Source organism: Electrona antarctica (assembly GCF_951216825.1).
Source record: "Electrona antarctica genome assembly, contig: scaffold_85, whole genome shotgun sequence".
In the NCBI taxonomy this organism is placed as follows: domain Eukaryota; kingdom Metazoa; phylum Chordata; class Actinopteri; order Myctophiformes; family Myctophidae; genus Electrona; species Electrona antarctica.
This window is the reverse complement of record NW_027637432.1, coordinates 113,238-134,612: the sequence shown is the minus strand read 5'-3', so window position 1 is coordinate 134,612 and position 21,375 is coordinate 113,238. Positions and strand designations below refer to the sequence as shown.

Below are 21,375 nucleotides of genomic sequence, written 5' to 3'. Positions count from 1 at the left end.
CATCCATAGGGGGCGCCGCAAATGCGAGAAATGTAACCGTTTGTCGCAAAAACATGATTTTTGGGGGATAAATCCCCTCCGAATTACTTACGCATGATCGCAGGGGTGACGCGACATTGTAATTGGCTGGCAATATCAGTGGGAGGGGCACATGTAAGCCACTGCGGCAACCACACTTTGCAATTTTTTAAAATTGCGACCTTTCTAGTTTCATACTTACTAGCATACTTATATGCACCCCAGGGCCCTCACCATGTGGATTTAGAGGTTTGGATCCTCGAATGCCTCTACAACATGTTTCAGGGCTAGTATAACTATAGCTCTGGTCCATAGCTCTAATGCATTGCATTTACAGTGCTCCCACTAAGGAAAGTAGGCTTTCTAATGACACAACCCGCCTTTGTATTGGTGAGTAGCAAAAACGTTATTTGTATTTATGCTAAAGACGAGAGGCATTCATGCATTCATGCGAGCGGCGGAAGTCGAGAGTAACATAGCTCTAAAATGCAACGCATTAGAGCTATGGACCAGAGCTAGTATAACTACTGGTAAATGTAGTTCCGTCCAGCTAGCTTGATGCTACTTGTTGTAGCTAAGCTGGTGTTGTTCAGTCTACTAACCTGTAGTGTGTAGATCGATGTCCATATCAAAATCAATGTCCAGCAGTTTGTTTTGTGTCTCCAGCAGAGTTTCTAGTGTCTCCATCTCTCTCTGGAAGAGGTTGACCATGAACTCTCCCACCGCGCTGAGGCGCTCCAACACAAACACTCTGACGCTAAGCTCCACACTACAAACATCAGCAGCGCCACGCTGCTGTTTGTCCACAACAAACAATATCTCCTCTCCCACCGACGCTAGCTGTTCATTTATCTTCAGCCGTACAGACTCCATTTGACGCTTTTGACCTCCTTTAGGAGACATTTCCACCAAGCTTTCGGTTCCTACTGTAATATCGAATGTGTAATAAAGGCACAAACATCAACAATTCCCGAGAGGCACGAAAACATGTTTGACTTGTTCAACAAACAACGCCATCACCGTAATGGAAAACTAGACGCAGCTACGTGACGTGATGCAAACAAGCACTTCTGGGTCAAATGTTTTCTTCTTCTTCTTCTTCTTCTTTTGGGATTTCCGGCAGTGTAGACGCTTTCGCGTATTACTGCCCTCCACCGTTCATGATGATACTCCGCTCAGTGCTCTATATCCTCTTATAGAGGTCTGTATTGTGGAGGAAGGCCAGGACGCTCCTCTCCACAGAATGATGCTCCTTTCCCTGGCTGAACAGGGTCTTGTACTCCACAGAGGGTATCCCGATATTGGCTAGTTCCTCACATAGCTGAGCTCTTTCTGCCCTGTATCTCTCACACTCAAATAGGGCGTGGACAACAGTCTCTGCTCTTCCACATTCACACAGGCCATCCGGGTGTTTTCCCACTATTCTCAGGCAACTGGCTAGCCCACAGTGCCCAAGTCTTAGCCGAGTCAGTTTGACTGAGTCTCTTCTGTCACCTCCCGTACACACGCTCCTCCTTTTGACAGATGCCTGCGCTGAGAAATACAGCCTCCCTCTCTCTTCATTATTCCACTCCTCTTGCCACTGATTCTCAAGCCCCTCCTTTATGGCACAGTAAAGCCAAAGGTTTTCCACGCATGCGCAACAAAATAAACCAGGCACTGTTGCCTAAATGCCTTTCGCCTCCTGTTGGTGGGGGTGTGTAACTGTCACTGAATCATAGATAGATAGATAGATAGATAGATAGATAGATAGATAGATAGATAGATAGATGCGTTTTGCAACTGCCTTCGAATCTTCAAATAGACGATCTACAACCTCGTGTTGCAGTGTGACATGCTTTGAGCTTGTAGATCAGCTTTTTGCACTTTTGACAATTTGAATCCATGATGCATTGATATTAAAAGGAAACAGTACTTTGAATACTTATGCATACTTTGTCTTTGACTGGACATCAGGGAGTCTAAATTAGTAATTACCTAGTAATTATTACTGGCGGTTCATGAGCTGGCAGTTCATGATCTATGGCTGTTTTTCAATTGAGTGCTATAGTGCCACCCTTTGGCCAATGGTTGTGGGCTTTGTGTCTAAGCAGGGTGACATAGCCCTCTACCATAATGCCACATTTCGTGAAAAACAACTGCATGGTTTGGCCTGGAGCGCTGACATAAGAAAATATGTATAATTCAAAATAGTGGATGATCTTCACTGATCTAATGCATTCACATGGAATCAGGCAAGCGGCAAACAGCAAAACATGCTGGAAGGCACGGTAAAAATATTTAATATTTTAACATTGATGCCGTCTGCCGTTACCGTCGCCGGATCTGGCTGCCAGGCTGCCGTGCCGTCCTGTTCCGTTTACCGTCCTGCTCCCGTCCACTAAAATTACTTCCAGTTTTGCCATCTACTGCTTGCCTGATTCCATGTGAATGTAGCATTAGCCAGGGTCAGAGGTCAAAAGTCAGAACACGAAAGTTGTTCGACATCAGGAGACGCATATGTCTATCGAAGTTTTATTGTTGGCTCGGTCAAACGGTTCATGAGCTATGCCTGTTCAAAGTTTGCATTTTCGATTGAGTGCTATAGCGCCACCCTTTGGCCAATGGCCGTGGGCTTTGCGTTCTCACCGTTTGGCATACCCCTCTACCATATTGCCAAGTTTAACGAAACCCGACTGCACGGTTAAGCCAGACATGCTTTTGTTTTTAAGGGGCCAGGCACTTCGGGCGCGGCCCCTTAAAGAAAGACAACTACAATAAGGGACCATAAGCTATTTAGCTTGGCCCCTTAACACTAGCGCGTCGGAGCGGTCTGGCTGATCGATTTTGAAATTTTGAAGTGGATTTTCTTTGCCCATGAAGTCCTGAGAAAGTTCCCCTTGCATGACTTTTTCTAAATGTTCGATTCAAACCATCTCTGTTTTTTTTTTCATCTGAAACGTTTTGGAAATATGATTTTAGACATAATTCTACTACAAAGTCTGCTCTTTTTCGGTCCGTGGGACCGCTCTTAGACTCCTCACCCTTTCTCCCCCGCAAGCAGTGAAGTTCACACGTCCCTCCCGGCCCGGAGACGGGCATTGTTCAAGCTAATGTGTCATTTACATTCCAACTACTTCCACATGTATAGGCAAACTTACATTACGAATGTACTCACAACATAAACTAAATGTTGTTTTAGATGTTATATTTGTTATATGCGGTTTGCAGAAATAACAATGTCTGACTTTATTTTTCTCGAAACGGAAAAAAAAAAATGGTGAAATATGGTGTGTTGACTGACTGGCGTATTGTTTCCACCAAACGCATAGCTCAATAGATATAAATACATGTTGACTATACACGCCATCTTTATAGCATAATTATGTAAGGTGGTGATGATAAAAAATGAATCAATTATCCTGAAATAATAAAGTTTATAGCATGGTCTGTTTGACCCGACCGACATTTCCTTTCCTTGGAGCGAGAATGCTTGCCGATGCGCGATTCCAAATAAAAATGACAGTGTTTGAAATCAGTCCAACCCGATAGACGTCCCGAACTTCTAAATGTTTTGTCAGTCAGAAGAACAGTTCTGTCCGTCCTTCTTTGTCTGTAAACTTTTCTGCACGCGACCAGTGGAACTGATTTGCACGCATCACGGCTCTCTTTTTTTCTCTCTCCCTCTCCACGAGAGAGGGAGAGAAAAAAAGAGAGCCGTGATATATGTTCATGGATCCAAGTAACTGACGGTGAGGTATGCGGAAGTGCATTTTAGATAACGCGGTAGCACTATTTGTGGCGGTGATGCGTCACATGACTTGATCTATCCTATGGTGTATATATAAACCGTGCTGCTGCTACGGACCTCTCTGCTGGCACAATCAATACAATATAAATTACATCGATCATAAGCGGCGGGTATGTAAGGCTAGGCCAGGCTTAGCCTTCCCAAAAATTATGCTGGGTATTTTTTAAATATATATAGGCTAATATATGTGCGCAGCATTATATAGAAGGCTAGCCGCTCCCAAACTCCCAACTCCTTTGTCTGTAAACTTTTCTGATTTGCACGCACGCACGGCTCTTTCCTTTTTTTGGCACAATCAATCAAATATATATTAATTACATCGATGTTTCCCCCTCTATATAAAAATGACAATATATAACTAATAACTAGTCGTATTTCGTCTGACTCTGAGCAATGTGCCTGGCTCTGGCTGAAACAGCTGCCTTGAATTAGTTGGAATGTAACATTTAGAGGACAATGGCAAGCCGTCAACGGGTGCAGAGAGAGGTGTGAAGATCATTAGACGAGTGGGGGAGAGAATGGCCAATCAAATAGCACGAAAAACACGGTCATCCTGACCGTTAGCCGTCATAGTAGTAGTGATTTTTTTTTCAGACATCCCAGTGTTAATAACTGAACTGGAGACACCCCAAAAAATCATGTTTGAACTAGGGACCGCCACCAAAATAATATATATATATTTAAAATGCCCCCCCCCCCCCCCCCCCCACACCCTGCCAAGCGGTAGGATTTGAGTCATTACATTTAGTTTGACACTGTTCCATATTGTGAAAATTAATTTCTAATCCTTTCTTAGATAGGTGACAATAGGCCTATCTCACAGCCCCCTTTCCACGCCCCCTTCCGGTAGATAGTGGTGTCATTTAACATTAGCATTTACACGTTTTTTTCTCTGGATAATCTAAGTACATTTCCTAATGTAAAAATGTGACAGACCAATATTATTATGAAGCAAACAAGATGGTAAATCAGCTCGAACAGATAGAACAAACCTTACCTTGAGAAAACAAAAGTTGTAGACTTCTTAAATTACCTCTGTTAACATGTAGCGTCTATGGAGTGACGTCACGCTATCACCGCTAGCCCCGAAAGGGGGCATATTAAGGGGGCGGGGAAATTCTGTGAGATAGGCCTATTTGGCCAATTTTGAATATTGTATATTTTCTGTAAAATGTTATTTAATTTAATTAATAAAGGTCTCATATCATTTTTTCTTGTTTTTAGTTTTTCTTTTCGAGGTTACAAAAATACCAGATACTCTGTGTTAGCAGAGCTGCCATTACAGCGATAAGGAAGAGTCTAGATAGCCTGGAGCTAGTCGGACTAAACAAACATAACGGAGGAAAAGAATGAGGACTCAGTACTTACATTCAGCTCGTGACCATAAAAACTCAAGCACCTTTATTAGCAGCGTCATTATAAACACATTGGGTAACAGGCATATCCGGTACTTCCGGTGTGACACTTCAGAATAAGGGTTTATCGTTTACATATATACAGACAATAAAGATCACATCTTAACAGACTGTCATCATGGGAATGTGTCGCTGCACTAAGAGGTGTTGGTATAGAAAGAGTGAGACCACAGCATGTCATGATGGATCAATCCACATCTTTAATGTCAACCCTCCGGCCAGCCTGCCAGCCAGGAGAAGACCCCCAAAACACTTCTCACAGTGAACAGGAGTATAAATGTGGTCACTTCATGTCGTACTGTATTCTAGGTCCGCTGGTGACCGCTAAGAAAAGGAAGGCACGTGCATAGGCTTCAGTCCCTGCCCTTTTACCAATCTGTGAAAGAAATGCAAAATGTGGCCGTTTTAAAGATGTTTTGGCCAATCTGCTCAATCTGCTCAGTTCAAAGCTTGTAGAATGTGTGACTTATATAAATACGACAAAATGGTCGTGCATCTGTTCCCAATGAGGCAGCCTGCTCATATCTCACCTTTGGAGGACAGCTGGCTTGCAGAGCATGGCTTAAAACTTAGGCTGATCGGCTGTGGGGCCAATAGGGATATACTGTAGGCTACTGTATATTGATCACAACATGAACGCCAGACATGCATGCCTCGGTAACTCCAAATGTCCCGTGAATCATTTAATATTTCATGACGACATATCATATCATCACAAGAACGCATCAGTGGACTTACCATCTGACAAATAAATTATAGCTGTGTTGTGTGTCCAGATTTGATCCATTTCCCCAGTCATTCCGACATACGACAGTGATATGATATTAATCAAATAATAATCATAAGCTCTGATGAAAGATATCAAGACCCGGCCCACAACAGCCCTGCCAATCAGGCTCAGCCCTGTTGGCACAACAGGTTGTGTGTCGGTCTGACGAGTGGGAGACTGGGGTTCAATCCCCGCTACCTGCGAAACACTACATCTGCAAAGGGGAATGAGTGAGCAATTGTTCAATATAAATGGCTTTTATAATATTCTTGCCAAGTTGTATTAGCCTTTAGTCTTGAGGTCAAACTTAAATCAATTAACTTCTTTCTCATTATACGTGAGAAAAGGATATCCTACAGATTGCTACTTTATTAACAAGTGGATCCATCGTATAGGGACTTGCTTTCCAAAATAAGCTGATCTACAAGTGTAACGCGGTGCACAACAGACACGCTGTTATCTTGTAGATCTGTCCATTTGAAACATGTTAGTAACGTGTTCCGATAGCGACCATAAACATCATCACATTAGATTAAACGGGCGTGTATGTTCTACGCGAGGCAGAACCTACAAGGTGGAAACGCTTGGTAAAGAGGGAGTCCGCTGACTGTCAGGTTCATGAGCTATACCTTTTTTATATTCGAATTTTCACTTGAGTGCTAAAGTGCCACCCTTTGGCCAATGGTTGTGGGCCTCACCGTTTAAAGTAGCATAGCCCTCTACCATATTGCCAAGTTTTGCAAAAAACGACTGCACAGTTAAGCCAGAACTGCAAGTTTTGGCAGCCTCAGCCGATCTGCGTTGCTGTACGAACAATAAGGGATCTTTCCCCATCGGACTTGACCCCAAATAATTATAACAATAATAATAATGGATGTAATTAAAATAATAATAATAATAATAATAATATTAATACCTTGAGTATAGGTAGTACAGGTTAAAGAAAAAAATAAAATAAAAATGAGAAACTGTAGCAGTTGTAGGCAGTTTGCAGAATATGAAAGAACCTTCATTCCAACAGACGCAAACTAGTTATTTATTTAGTCAACCAATGTTAGTACTTTTAACATTGGTTCAATATTTATAAAACAGACACATTTAACCAATTTCACTTTCCAAATCCTGAAAAAAAAGCAAACAGAAAGAAACAAAATACTGAAGAAACAAATCTAATGTGCAGGAAAATGTGTTAACATAGCATCACACTTGGTTTATGAATCTACATGCTGACAATGAACATGCTAGTATGTGTGGGATACAACCACAACAAATGTGACAAATCTCTGCCAATGCCAAACCTTCTGTTGCCATTGAATTGTTTTGAGTTTCCAAACGTATAAAGGTGTAACATCTGAAACATCCAACGGTATAATTAAACAGTGTTACCATAGAGAAATAATCTACCAAAGACAAAAACTTTCTCTGCCATGTTTATATAGGTTTTACATACAAAAAGATAACAAGAAACTAAATTGTGGTGGTCTTTAAATTCGGATGGTGACAAATAATAACAATAACAATAAACTAAAAATAATTGGGCCAAAGAAATTAGAAGAAAAAAAGGGTTTTTCTTATTTCTAATGATTTGTCCGGACCAACATTTTTTGTCATTGTCATGATTTGTCACAATCTGAGTTGGCTTTTTCCGATGCTTAAAAGGTCTTTAAATAAATATGTGTTGATATGTCTATGGGGAAATGAATCGGAACTTCTCTTCTGGTGCCGTCTTCGTTCTGAAAGGGGCGGGACTTTGACAATCTATTGTCAGATTATGTGATTCCACTGCTTTAGTATCTATCATCTGTCATTGTCATCCTGGAATAGAATGAATGATGTTATATCATGTGTCAACTCAAATGGGTTCATGGGGAAAATGTGCATTTATTACTATTACAACTAACCACTTCTTCCCTGTATGATTCCTCCTCATTATCCTCAGATGTGCATTTTGACCCAAGAGTTTGGCACCAACTGCAACTAAAGGGTTTCCTCCCTGTATGAGTCCTCATGTGTCTATGGGCTTTCCCCTTTCATGAGTCCTTGTGTGTGATTTTAGAGTAGCACTCCTAGCAAAGGCTTTACCACACACGTTACAAGTAAAGGGCTTTTCCCCTGTATGAGTCATCATGTGTGTTTTTAGATTACTGATGTTAAGACAGCCTTTACCACACACGTTACAAGTAAAGGGCTTTTCCCCTGTATGAGTCCTCATGTGTGTTTTTAGAGCAACACTTTGAGCAAAGCCTTTACCACATACGTTACAAGTAAAGGGCTTTTCCCCTGTATGAGTCCTCATGTGTAATTTTAGATTACCGATGTGAAGACAGCCTTTACCACACACGTTACAAGTAAAGGGCTTTTCCCCTGTATGAGTCCTCATGTGTGTTTTTAGATGACCACTCATAGCAAAGGCTTTACCACACACGTTACAAGTAAAGGGCTTTTCACCTGTATGAGTCTTCATGTGTGTTTTTAGATAACCACTCATAGCAAAGGCTTTACCACACACGTTACAAGTAAAGGGCTTTTCACCTGTATGAGTCTTCATGTGTGTTTTTAGATAACCACTCATAGCAAAGGCTTTACCACACACGTTACAAGTAAAGGGCTTTTCCCCTGTATGAGTCCTCATGTGTAATTTTAGATTACCGATGTGAAGACAGCCTTTACCACACACGTTACAAGTAAAGGGCTTTTCCCCTGTATGAGTCAACATGTGTGTTTTTAGATGACCACTCATAGCAAAGCCTTTGCCACACACTTTACAAGTAAATGGTTTTTCCCCTGTATGAGTCCTCATGTGTGTTTTTAGATCACCACTATGAATAAAGCCTTTACCACAAACTGTACAAGTGAAGGGCTTTTCCCCTGTATGAATCATTGAGTGCTTAGTCAGATTTGCCTTACGATTAAAACATTTGCCACAGTCTGTACAACTAAAGCGTTTCTTCCCTGTGTGGCTCCTCATGGAGTGAATATGTTTTGATGATTTTAAGTCTTTGGACAGCTTGCTGCTCAAAGACAATCTTTGTCCTTCCACATGTTGTGTCTTGTGTGACTTCAGTGTGTTTAAAGTTGACTGACCTTCACTGGGCTCCTGCCACTCATCACTGTCTTCAGTGTCAGATACAGAACAGTGTGAAGAGAGGAGCTGGTTGTCACTAGTTGGTTGTGATGTTCCACAGTCCTCTACATCAGCTTGTGTTTTCATGTGCTCGGTTGAGGTTCCGGCTACAGGCTCTGTCTCTCTGTTTTCATCATCATGATCATCTTCACTTTTCACTGCTAGTAATGTCAACGTTGACCCATCAGCCTCCATTGGTCTTTGAAGTAGCTCCTCTTTAGTCTGTGGTGGTTGTGGTTCCTCCTGGACCAGACTGGAGCTCCTCTCCGGTTGTTTAGTGAAAACCTCCTCTTTACACACAGGGAGGTGCGGGACGGCTAGAAAAAAGACACAAAGAGAGAAAAACATTTAATGTTTGCATTTTTGGAGGAACATCATCTTCTCCATTTCTAATCAAAGACAGTTGTCAGGGCTTGACATTACATTTTTGAGCCACTTCTCATTTGGACAAGAACATTTACTTACTTGTCCAAGTAAAGATTTTAGAAGACATATTTTGTTTGTATTGATTATAATGTTGCATTTAAATAGTTACAAATAAGTAATACGTGTTCAACAGAAGGTTATGACAAAATTACACTACAAGAAAAAAAGAAAAGACAACTGAAACAATTTACACAAACTCAAACTGGTTGTTGGAAGTTTCAACAAACATGTTCCAATAATACAATGATTTTTGAGTGTGTCATACATATAGTGTGTAGTGGTGACTCCAGGTCTCAATCTTGAATTGATGCATGATTTGTATAAATGCAATAATATCAAAAAATTACAATTTATAAAAAAATATATATATATACCATTTTTACTAGGACTCCCACCCGTGGGTCCTGGGACCCACTGCAGACCTAACAACATCACTGTGGTACATTCTGTTTCCTAGACATGCTCTCTACCCATTCAGCTATGGCTGTCCCCCTCTAAGGCAGGGGTTTTTGGCCGGGGACCCCCGGAATTGCTTTGGCAATGTCTCGGGACCCCCGCCCGCCCCCTCCCGACCTCCAATATAAATTGACTGCTACAATAACCTTAATAATAGAGACAATACACCATAAATAAATACTGAAACCAGATATAATCATTAGGGAGGTGTATGCATGCACTATGCGTACCATGTAAACTCTTCATTTCCATTTTCCAGCCATTCAGTTGCAAAAAAAGATTATTATTTTTTTTGTAATAATTTGGGGACCCCCCAAAATAATTTGGCGACCCTCCGAGGGGTCCCGGCCCACAGGTTGAGAACCCCTGCTCTAAGGAAGGACAATATAATTCACTAGAACCAGGGATGGGTGTTTTCTGTGTATCTACGATGGTTAAAATGGAGTTTGAAGTTACAATGGGCTTGTCTGATAAAAAATAAATATAGTAGACGATAACAATACCCACAATTATTTTGAAAGTGAAATATCCCTTTATGTAAGTAAGTAAACAAAACAGCACATACCTATACGGTACAACTTTACTACAGGTTGCATCTTTGCATCAAACAGTCCACGTCTCTGGTCCACCTCTGGCTGTTCCTCTGACAACGTTGAATGTCTTTTGGAGGCCATCTCTCTAGATACTGTAGACCTCTCCCTGTGGTGCTCTGTGGAAATCACCAGTAAAAACAACTTGTACTTATCAAGGATTTACTGAACAACTGAACAACCAGGAGTAGTCTGGTGACCACCGGATAGACGGGTGAAAGCCGGAATGTAGACGGCACCCGGGAGCAGTATGGGTTGGCGCCCCAGCCTGTGTCTTCCGTGAGGAGGAAGCCCAACACACCCACGGTGAGGCCTTTAGGAGGGCCATTCAAGCTGCAAGCGGAGTCTGCAGCACCACCGTTGCCCAGGTGGAGCCTGCAGCACCACCGTTGCCCAGGTGGAGCCTGCAGAACCATTGTGGCTCAAGAATCCACCACTCCTGAATGAAGTGTCTGGTGCTGATTGATGATTAGAACCTTCCTGGACAGATCACTTAACCCTTTGAGTGGACCAGTACCATGTCTCGTGCTTAAAATCTTAAAAGTCTCATGCACAAATATCTTAATAGCTAAACATGATTATGGGTTCAAACTTGTTGTTCTATACTTATGTAGTGGCACAAGCGGAAACATGCTGTGTGTCTGTGTCTTTTAGGGGACCATGAGTTACCAAACTATATTTGTATCCTTACAGTTTCTGTCTTGTTAGAATAATACTAATAAAAACATCATTGTGTTTTACCTGAGAGAGTATTGCACCACATCTTCCTACGTAGTAATGTCAAAGTTGACTCACCAGTCTCCTCTTCCTGTTCCTCTTTAATCTGTGGAGGTTGTGGTTCCTCCAGGACCAGACTGGATCTCCTCTCCTGTTGTTCCTCTTTAATCTGTGGAGGGTGTGGTTCCTCCAGGACCAGACTGGATCTCCTCTCCTCATATTCAGATGAAACCTCTTTACACACAGACAGGACGAGGGGAGAGACGGTAGCATCAGCAGAGCAACTCAAAGTGCTTTTGTCAACTCAAAGATTATTCTCCTATTCGTTTTGTCAGGATCGTTTAAAAAATTAGTGTCTCGAGTCTCTTCACAATGCCTCGCAGAGCAACGTGTTGAGTAGAGCCCGACATCGGTCTCAACGATGTATCCGTCATTGTTGGCGCCGATGCCCGACATCGGACATTATTTCACCGATGTGGCCAAAACATTTTTTTAATCATCATTAATGTAATCTACCCCCAACCACCCCTTTCCCCCCTCACTGTATATTTCCCTTTTTACCTCCTTGATGATGAATTCCTGTTGTGTTCTTTGGAAAAATAGAAGTGTATATTTGTACATCTCTAAATGTTTTGATGAATTTAACAAGATGGACCCTCTGGTAAACAAGTGTAATGCTTTTATTGGGTCGTCCACTCAGTTACCAGTTTTTGTAGTTGTTTTTGAGTTGTTACCTGAGAGAGTATTGCACCACATCTTCCTACGTAGTAATGTCAAAGTTGACTCACCAGTCTCCTCTTCCTGTTCCTCTTTAATCTGTGGATGTTGTTGTTCCTCCTGGGCCAGAATGGATCTCCTCTCCTCATATTCAGATGAAACCTCTTTACACACAGACAGAAGGAGGAGAGAGAAGGTAGTGTGGTAACTTCACATCAAGAAAGGCACAAACTCAGTCTTTATGTCTTTGACGCTTTATATCAGATTTGCAGATCAAACAATACAGAAACCATGTGGGATTCAATATGGCTACTTTTCTCCATCACCCTAGGCAACCTGGAAGTGAACCCATTTAACATGACCATAGGAACCTGGCAAACTGCCAACAGCACCATTTCCTGTCCTGATATAGTATAGGCTATAGGAAAACCATGGCATGATCATTATAGCAAGACCATACACTATACAGTATATAACACTTCTCCCCCCTTAGATTTCAACCTCAAACTGCAAAAATATTTTTCTTTTCCTTTGCTTCACCCATCTACAAGTGCATACATAATATTTACACACCCCCATCATATACAAGTGCATCTTTTCTTTTTTTTTTCTTTTTTTCACCCCACAATATTCAAAAATAAACACTTAAAGAACCAGTCTGTCGGGAGGTTTACGAGCACGCTGTGATTTGCGCACTACAGGTGTTCTCACAGTCACTCGTGTAGGTGGTTTTGGAGGGACTGGTGATGGGGGCAATAGAGGGGCCTGTGCATATGTGGAAGAATTGTCATTTTGTTCAGGGGGCATAGGCACCTCTGCCAGTGTCTCTCTCTCCGGTACAGGCATGTTTCCGCCTGCTCCCTCAATAGGGTAACTCACCAACGGCAACTGTGTGACTGTCTCTGTGTTTGGACCTGCATCATAACGCAGGCGCACATGATCTTGATGTCTGCGGAACTCCCGTCCGTCCCTCAGCTTGACAACATGTGAGACTGGACCACTCTGCCTATGGATGACCCCAGGCAGCCATTTCTGGTTGTTGTTATGGCTAAAGTCCTTCACATAGACATTGTCACCTGGTTTCAACTGTCTCTCTCGGGCATGTTGATCATGTCCTTCCTTCATTTTCCCCTGTTTTCTCTCCACCTTTGCCTTCAGGTCTGGACGCAGCAGGTCCAGTTTTGACTTGGGCCGACGCCCCATCAACATCTCTGCTGGTGTGCGTCCAGTTGTTGTCTGTGGAGTGAGGCGGTAATTAAACAGGAAACGTGACAGCCTGGTGCTAATGGAGTCTCCTGTCAACCGCTTCAGGCCCGCCTTCACTGTCTGAACAGCTTTCTCTGCCAAACCATTTGAAGCAGGATGGAAAGGAGCCGTCCGGATGTGACGAATGCCATTCTGCTGCATGAAATCATTGAACAGCTCACTGGTGAACGTCGGGCCATTATCGCTCACCAGAGAATCAGGCAAACCATGAACTGCAAACACTTGCCTGAGTTTGTCTATGGTGACGGGGGCTGTGATGTTGCTCATGATGTGGGCCTCTATCCACTTGGAATGGGCATCTACCATTATAAAGAACATCTGCCCCATAAACGGGCCTGCAAAGTCCACATGTAGCCTAGACCATGGCCGGTCTGGCCACTCCCATGGGTGCAGCGGTGCTGGTGGTGACATGTTCTGGTTGATCTGGCATTGTGTGCATGATTTCACCTTGTACTCCAGCTCCAGATCCATTTTCAGCCACCAGACGTAGGACCTTGCAAAGCTTTTCATCCGAGACACACCTGGATGAGTCTCGTGTATCTCCTCCACAATCCGTGGACGAGCCGGGGGTGGCACGACCACTCTCGCCCCCCACAGAATGCATCCATCTTGCAAACTCAGTTCTGTCTTGCGTTTTGCATAGGGTTTGAGAGCCTCACTCTCCACCTCACTGGGCCAACCGTGCAACAAGAACGTCTTAACTTGAGATATGACTGGATCTCTATCTGTCCACTGTCTGATCTGGGCTGCCTTCACAGGTGTCTCTGCCACTCTCTGCAAGGAAAACACAGTCTCGGGTGGCACATACGAACTAGCAGGTGTATCAAGTAAAGGCAGTCAGTGCATCAGCATTTGAATTATCTTTACCTGCTCTGTACACAATAGTGTACTGGTAAGCGGACAAGGTGAGGGCCCAACGCTGTATTCTCACTGAGGCAAGCGGTGGGATGCATTTAGTCTCGCTGAACAGGCTCATCAGGGGTTTATGGTCTGTATAGATGGTAAATGGACGGCCATACAGGTACTGATGAAACCGTTTCACAGCGAACACAATAGCCAGCCCCTCCTTGTCCAACTGTGAGTACCCTCTCTCGGCCGCGGTCAGGGTGCGGGAAGCGAAACCAATAGGCTTCTCAGATCCATCCTCCATTATATGGGAGAGGACGGCCCCCACGCCATAGGGCGAGGCATCACAGGAAAGCGTGATTTCCTTGGCTGGGTCATAGTGAACGAGTAACCTTGTTGAGTGGAGAAGCGCTTTCACTTCTCCAAACGCTCTCTCCTGTGTTTCACCCCACTGCCACTTTGTGTCATTATGCAGCAGCTTGTACAGCGGGGCCAGGACTGTTGAGAGGTCTGGTAAGAACTTTCCATAGTAATTAACTAGACCTAGAAACGATCTGAGTTCGGGTACAGACTTGGGACTTGGCGCCTCTTTAATGGCTCACACTTTGTCCTCCAAGGGCCAGAGCCCCTCTGCTGTGACCTTGTGACCTAGGTAGGTCACACTGGGTGCCATGAACACACACTTGCGACGTTTCAACCGCAGGCCGGCGTCCTGCATCCTTTTCAGCACCTGCTCTAGGTTGGCCAAATGCTTGTGCTCCGTGGCCCCCGTGATCAAGAGGTCACCACATGCGGAATGCCCTGCAGCAAAGTGTTCTTTGGAAAATGGCAGGGCTGGACGCCACTCCAAACACTAGGCGGTTGTACTTGAATAACCCCTTGTGTGTGTTGATTGTGACAAACTCTTTTGACTCCTCGTCCAGCAGCAACTGTTGATAGGCATGGCTCATGTCCAGTTTCGTGAAGAGCTTCCCCCCTGACAGGGTCGCGAAAAGGTCATCAACCCGTGGCAATGGATACTCCTCCAGCGTAGAGCACTGATTTTACTGTCAGCTTGTAGTCCCCACATATCCTTGCCTTTAATACTGGAACAATAGGAGCCGCCCACCTGGAAAACTGAACAGGCTCGATGACGCCCAGTTTCTGCAGACGGTTCAGTTCCTCCTCCACAATACCTTTCATAGCAAAAGGTACTGGCCTGGGCTTAAAAAAACGTGGCTTGGCATCAGTGTCCATATGTAGCTTCACTGCCACGCCCTTCAGTGTGCCCAGCTCGTCCTTGAACACATCACTGTAGCGCTGCAGAATGTCCTCCATTGAGTGTGTGCAGGCATATTTAATTTCATGCCAATTTAGGCGGAGTTTGCAAAGCCAATCACGGCCCAACAGACTAGGCCCGCTCCCTGTGGCTATCACCAGCCTGGCTGTAGTTCTCTGACCTTCAGCTGCAATGTCCATATATATGACCCCCAAGTGAGGTATGGGCTGTCCCATGTAAGTCCTGAGCTTGAGCTTTGATGGCCTGATAGGAGGCAGACTCGGCCCCCATGACGCCCTGTAGGTCTCCTCACTTATGACTGAGGCCGTAGCTCCTGAATCAATTTCAAACTTAATGCCCCGCCCATTAACAGTGACAGTAGCATAATACGGCTCAGGTGGTTCCTCATCTGTTTCCACGCCATACATATTATATGAACACGTGGCCTTCTAGGTGGTGTGTGGGTGCCCGGCCCTGGGACTGCTGAGGTTTCCTCCCCCCAGGCTTAACTCTCCCCTTAGAGCCCCTGCACCGTTTCGCCAAGTGGCCCCTCTTATTGCATGCATGACAGACAGCATCTTTAAACTTACAGTCATTAGCATAGTGTGGACCCCCACACCTAAAACACTCCACCCGCCTTGCTGATTTACCAGTCTCTTTCCTGACTTGGTACACTGCCCCTGCCTGTGATCCATTTCCTTTTTGGATATCCTTCACATCATTGGCAGCCATTTCCATGCCCTGGGAAATGTCAAAGGCTTTTTGAAAAGTCAATGGTGGCGTTTCCCCCAGCAGGCGGCGCTGAATGGCGTTATCACTAATGCCGCATACTAATCTGTCACGGAGCATGTCATCTAGCACTGCTCCAAAATCACAATGTTCAGATAGCTGCCGTAGCTCGGCTACAAAAGGTAGACACTGACTGGCCTTGCCTTCTGAAATGGCTGTGGAATTTAAACCGTTGCACAATCACAGAGGGCTTTGGGTTGTGGTGGTTTGCCACGAGCCGGACAATATCATCATAGGAAATATCTCCTGGTTTCCGTGGAGTGGCCAAGTTCCTTATCAACTTATAAGTCTTCGCCCCACACACACTCAGGAGAATGGAGCGCTTTTTAACCTCCTCAGTAATGTCATTTGCAGAGAAAAAGTGTCCCAACCTTTCCTCATACTCCGTCCAGTCCTCGTTTCCTTCCACAAACTCACTAATAGCTCCGAACATTGCCATCTGAACACACTGCTCGCCGGCCACTGCCACGTTCTGTCCCACGTCTCCGTTCTGCTCGTCCTCTGCCGAGTCACTGCTACTGCTGCTCATACTCATCCAGTTTGAGCACAAACATCATCCAGCTTGAGCAAAAGAAAGTAATCCAGTTTACCTCGTCTCCAAAAAGATGTGGTAACTTCACATCAAGAAAGGCACAAACTCTTTGACGCTTTATATCAGATTTGCAGATCAAACAATACAGAAACCATGTGGGATTCAATATGGCTACTTTTCTCCATCACCCTAGGCAACCTGGAAGTGAACCCATTTAACATGACCATAGGAACCTGGCAAACTGCTAGCCGCAATTTGCAACTCTAGATTTTTTTATAATGGGATGAATCTAGAGTTGCAATACCCTCCATTGACTCCCCACTCATCATTTTGCGTTTGCGATCTGCTTGTCTTAAACGACGTTAAACTCACCAACATTGCAGCTGTAGTCCAAGCTTGAATTATTCTCTTTCAATCTGCAAAGCTTGTTTTTCATAAAAATCCCCCGTAGACATGTTATGAGCTACTTTCTGTCAAGAAATTCTGTGCAAGTGATTATTTTTCTAAGTGCTGGAGTTTGGAAGCGCTCGTCGTAAGTCACTGAACGTCCCTGCATCTGTTTCGCATTTGCACACAATGCAGGAGGCAGCAGCGCGACCCCTTAATACAAACGAGCGCTTCCAAACTCCAACATTTCTTCTTCTTGACAGAAAGTAGCTCATAACATGTCTACGGGGGATTTTTATGAAAAACAAGCTTTGCAGATTGAAAGAGAATAATTCAAGCTTGGACTACAGCTGCAATGTTGGTGAGTTTAACATCGTTTAAGACAAGCAGATCGCAAACGCAAAATGATGAGTGGGGAGTCAATGGAGGGTATTGCAACTCTAGATTCATCCCATTATAAAAAAATCTAGAGTTGCAAATTGCGGCTAGCAAACTGCCAACAGCACCATCTCCTGTCCTGATATAGTATAGGCTATAGGAAAACCATGGCATGATCATTATAGCAAGACCATACACTATACAGTATATAACAGTAGCATCAGCAGAGGAACTCTGAAGTGCTTTTGTCAACTCAAAGATGACATTTATTCTCCTATTTGTTTTGTCAGGATAACCATCGTTTAAAAAACAAGTGTCTTGAATCTCTTCACAACGCCTGGCAGAGCAAGGCGTTGTGAGTAGAGCCTGACATCGGTCTCACCGATGTATCCGTAATTTTAGGCACCGATGCCCGACATCGGACATTATTTCACTGATGTGGCCGAAGTTTTTTTTATCATCATTAATGTAACCTACACTTGTCTTTTAGAATATAATACGCCCTTATGAAACGCGCTCTTTTGGTTTGATATACATTTCTTGCATTCCAGGGCTAGTATAACTACTGGTAAATGTAGTTTAGTTCAGCTATCTTAATGCTACTTGTAGCTAAGCTGGTGTTGTTCAGAGTCTACTAACCTGCAGTGTGTAGATCGATGTCCATATCAAAATCAATGTCCAGCCGTTTGTTTTGTGTCTCCAGCAGAGTTTCTAGTGTGTCCATCTCTCTCTGGAAGAGTTTGACCATGAACTCTCCCACCGCGCTGAGGCGCTCCAACACAAACACTCTGACGCTGAGCTCCACACTACAAACATCAGCAGCGCCACGCTGCTGTTTGTCCACAACAAACAATATCTCCTCTCCCACCGACGCTAGCTGTTCATTTATCTTCAGCCGTACAGACTCCATTTGACGCTTTTCACGTCCTTTAGGAGACATTTCCACCAAGCTTTCTGTCCCTACTGTAATATAGAATGTGTAATGAAGGCAGAAATATCAACAATTCCCGAGAGGTACGACAACATGTTTGTTCAACAGCATTACCGTGGAAAACAACTGGCGTGGCCACGTGATGCAAACAAGTACTTCCGACCGGGTCAAAGTTTCCACGCATGCGCAATAAAGAATCCAGGCACTGTTGCCTTAATGCCTTTCGCCCCCTGGTGGTGGAGGTGTGTAACTGTCAGATAGATAGATAGATAGATAGATAGATAGATAGATAGATAGATAGATAGATAGATAGATAGATAGATAGATAGATAGATAGATAGATAGTGTTATGACCTGGCTCTTGGGCCATAACAAGGGAGGAAGACACACAGCTGTTTAAAAGTGCACAAACCAATATTGATTTACAATATAATAAACGTATGCATCAAACAATACTAAAGTATTAAGTGGCTTGTGTTAATCAGTAGATCAGTAGTGTAAGTGAGTGGATGTGTGGTAAATGTAATGTAGGGTGTTGAATGTTGCAAACAATGGCTGCTGCTCTCATGGAAGGAGAGAGAGAGAGACCTGGCTCCCAAGAGAAGACTATGCACACACTGCACACAAAACGAGGTAGAGACTGAGCTACACTTCCTAACCGTCTGTCCACTGTACCAAGACATCAGAGACATGTACTTCCCTGCACAGATTACAATCACCCAAGGAGAGTTTGAAAACCACCAAATGTTTAGGCCTAAACAACATGTTTAAAACATTGAAATACTGCTGTTAACTTTCAAAAGTATAAAATGTCTCGGATGTATAGGCTAACTATCTCTGACAGAAAATGCACAATCTTTTATAGTCTCACTCAAAGTGTTAATATAACACAGCTCTGTTTACATTTATACATACATTTATTGTATTGTTTTATCTTGATTGTTTTGTTCCACTTTTGCTTTGGCAATGCAAACGTTTGTGTTTATGTTTTCTCATGCCAATAAAGCTCCTATGAATTGAATTTAATTGAGTTAGGCCGGCCAACTCCCAGCCCTTTATAGAACACACTGGGACCACTGGCCAGGTGCTCCCAATGCACTGATTGGCAATTGCTCAGGACCTGTGGGAAGCAAAGACCTAGGCCTATAGGAATACACACAGGCCCTAGTAGGCCAACTACAGGGGCTGTGACAACAGACAGACAGACAGACAGACAGACAGACAAGCTATTTGCACACTTTTGACAATTTGAATCCATGATGCATTGATATTAAATGGAAAAGGTACTTTGTAATTTCACTAATTTGTCATTAAAAGGAATACTTGAGCATACGTAGGCTACTTTGTCCACCACCGATAACTGGACACCAACATCAGGTAGTCTAAATTATTATCTATGTATTAGTACTAATTACCTAGTAATTATTACTGGTGGTTCATCAGCTGGTGGTTCATGAGCTATGCCTGATTTTCAATCGAGTGCTACAGTGCCACCCTTTGTCCAATGGTTGTGGGCTTTGTGTCTAAGCAGGGTGACATAGCCCTCTAACATATTTCCACATTTCGTGAAAAACAACTGCATGGTTTGGCCTGGAGCGCTGACATAAGAAAATATGTATAATTCAAAATAGTGGGTGATCTAATGCTGCATTCACATCGGAATCGGGCAAGCGGTAGATGACAAACGGCAAAACCTGCTGGACGGCACGGTAAAAAGATTAAATATTTTAACATTGATGCCGTCTGCCTTTACCTTCACCGGATCTGGCTACCAGGCTGCCGTGCCGTCCTGTTCTGTTTACCGTCCTGCTCCCGTCCACTAAAATGACTTACGGTTTGCCATCTACTGCTTGACTGATTCCATGTGAATGCAGCATTAGCCAGGGTCAGAGGTCAAAAGTCAGAACACGAAAGTTGTTCGACACGAGGAGACGCATATGTCTATCCAAGTTTTATTGTTGACGGTCAAACGGAGCTATACCTGTTCAAATTTTGCATTTTTGATTGAGTGCTATAGCACCACCCTTTGGCCAATGGCCGTGGGCTTTGCGTTCTCACCGTTTAGCATACCCCTCTACCATATTGCCAAGTTTCACGAAAACCGACTGCACGGTTAAGCCATAAATGCATGTTTTTAAACAAACATAACGGAGGAAAATAATGAGGACTCAGCACTTACATTCAGCTCGTGACCATAATAACTCAAGCATCTTTATTAGCAGCGTCATTATATACACATTGGGTAACAGGCATATCCGGTACTTCCGGTGTGGCACTTCAGAATAAGGGTTTATCATTTACATATATACAGACAATAAAGATCAAGGTCTTCATGGGAATGTGTCGCCACACTAACAGGTGTTGGTAGAAAAAGTGAGACCACAGCATATCATGATGGATCAATCCAATTTAATGTCAATCCTCCGGCCGGCCGGCCTGCCAGCCAGGAGAAGACCCCCAAAACACTGTAAAGAAAAGGCAGGCACTGCCCCTTTACCCGTCTATAAAAAACTGCCCTCTTCAGTCCATGAAAGTAGCATTTACTGTGGTGAAATAAATACAAAATGTGGCCGTTTTAAAGATGTTTTGACCAATCTGCCCAATCTGCTCAGTTCAAAGCTTGTTGAATGTGTGACTTATATAAATACCACGACAAAATGGTCGTGCATCTGTTCCCAACAAGGCAGCCTGCTCATATCTCACCTTTGGAGGAGAACTGGCTTGCAGAGCATGGCTTAATACTTAGGCTGATCGGCTGTGGGGCCAATAGGGCTATACTGTAGGCTACTGTAGGCGTTCATGTTGTGATCAATAGATCACAACATGAACGCCAGACATGCATTCCTCGGTAACTCCAAATGTCCCGTGAATCATTTAATATTTCATGACATATCACAAGAACGCATCAGTGGACTTACCATCTGACAAAGAAATTATAGCTGTGTCGTGTGTCCAGATTTGATCCA

The 21,375-nt window shown here is 43.6% G+C and overlaps 1 protein-coding gene across 1 annotated transcript; it reads right to left on the bottom strand.

The window, feature by feature from the left end:
- Nucleotides 1–1,201: 1,201 nt before the first annotated feature.
- On the bottom strand, nt 1,202–18,507 carry LOC306918933 (uncharacterized protein; the record flags this gene model as incomplete). Its single annotated transcript, XM_079531770.1, has 6 exons — nt 18,118–18,507; nt 12,094–12,186; nt 11,384–11,539; nt 10,564–10,707; nt 9,077–9,433; nt 1,202–1,395 (listed from the first exon to the last, which is right to left on the bottom strand). The coding sequence occupies exons 1-6, from the start codon at nt 18,416–18,418 to the stop codon at nt 1,202–1,204; spliced, it is 1,245 nt and encodes a 414-aa protein (XP_079387896.1). The 5' UTR covers nt 18,419–18,507.
- Between the last annotated feature and the right edge of the window lie 2,868 nt (nt 18,508–21,375).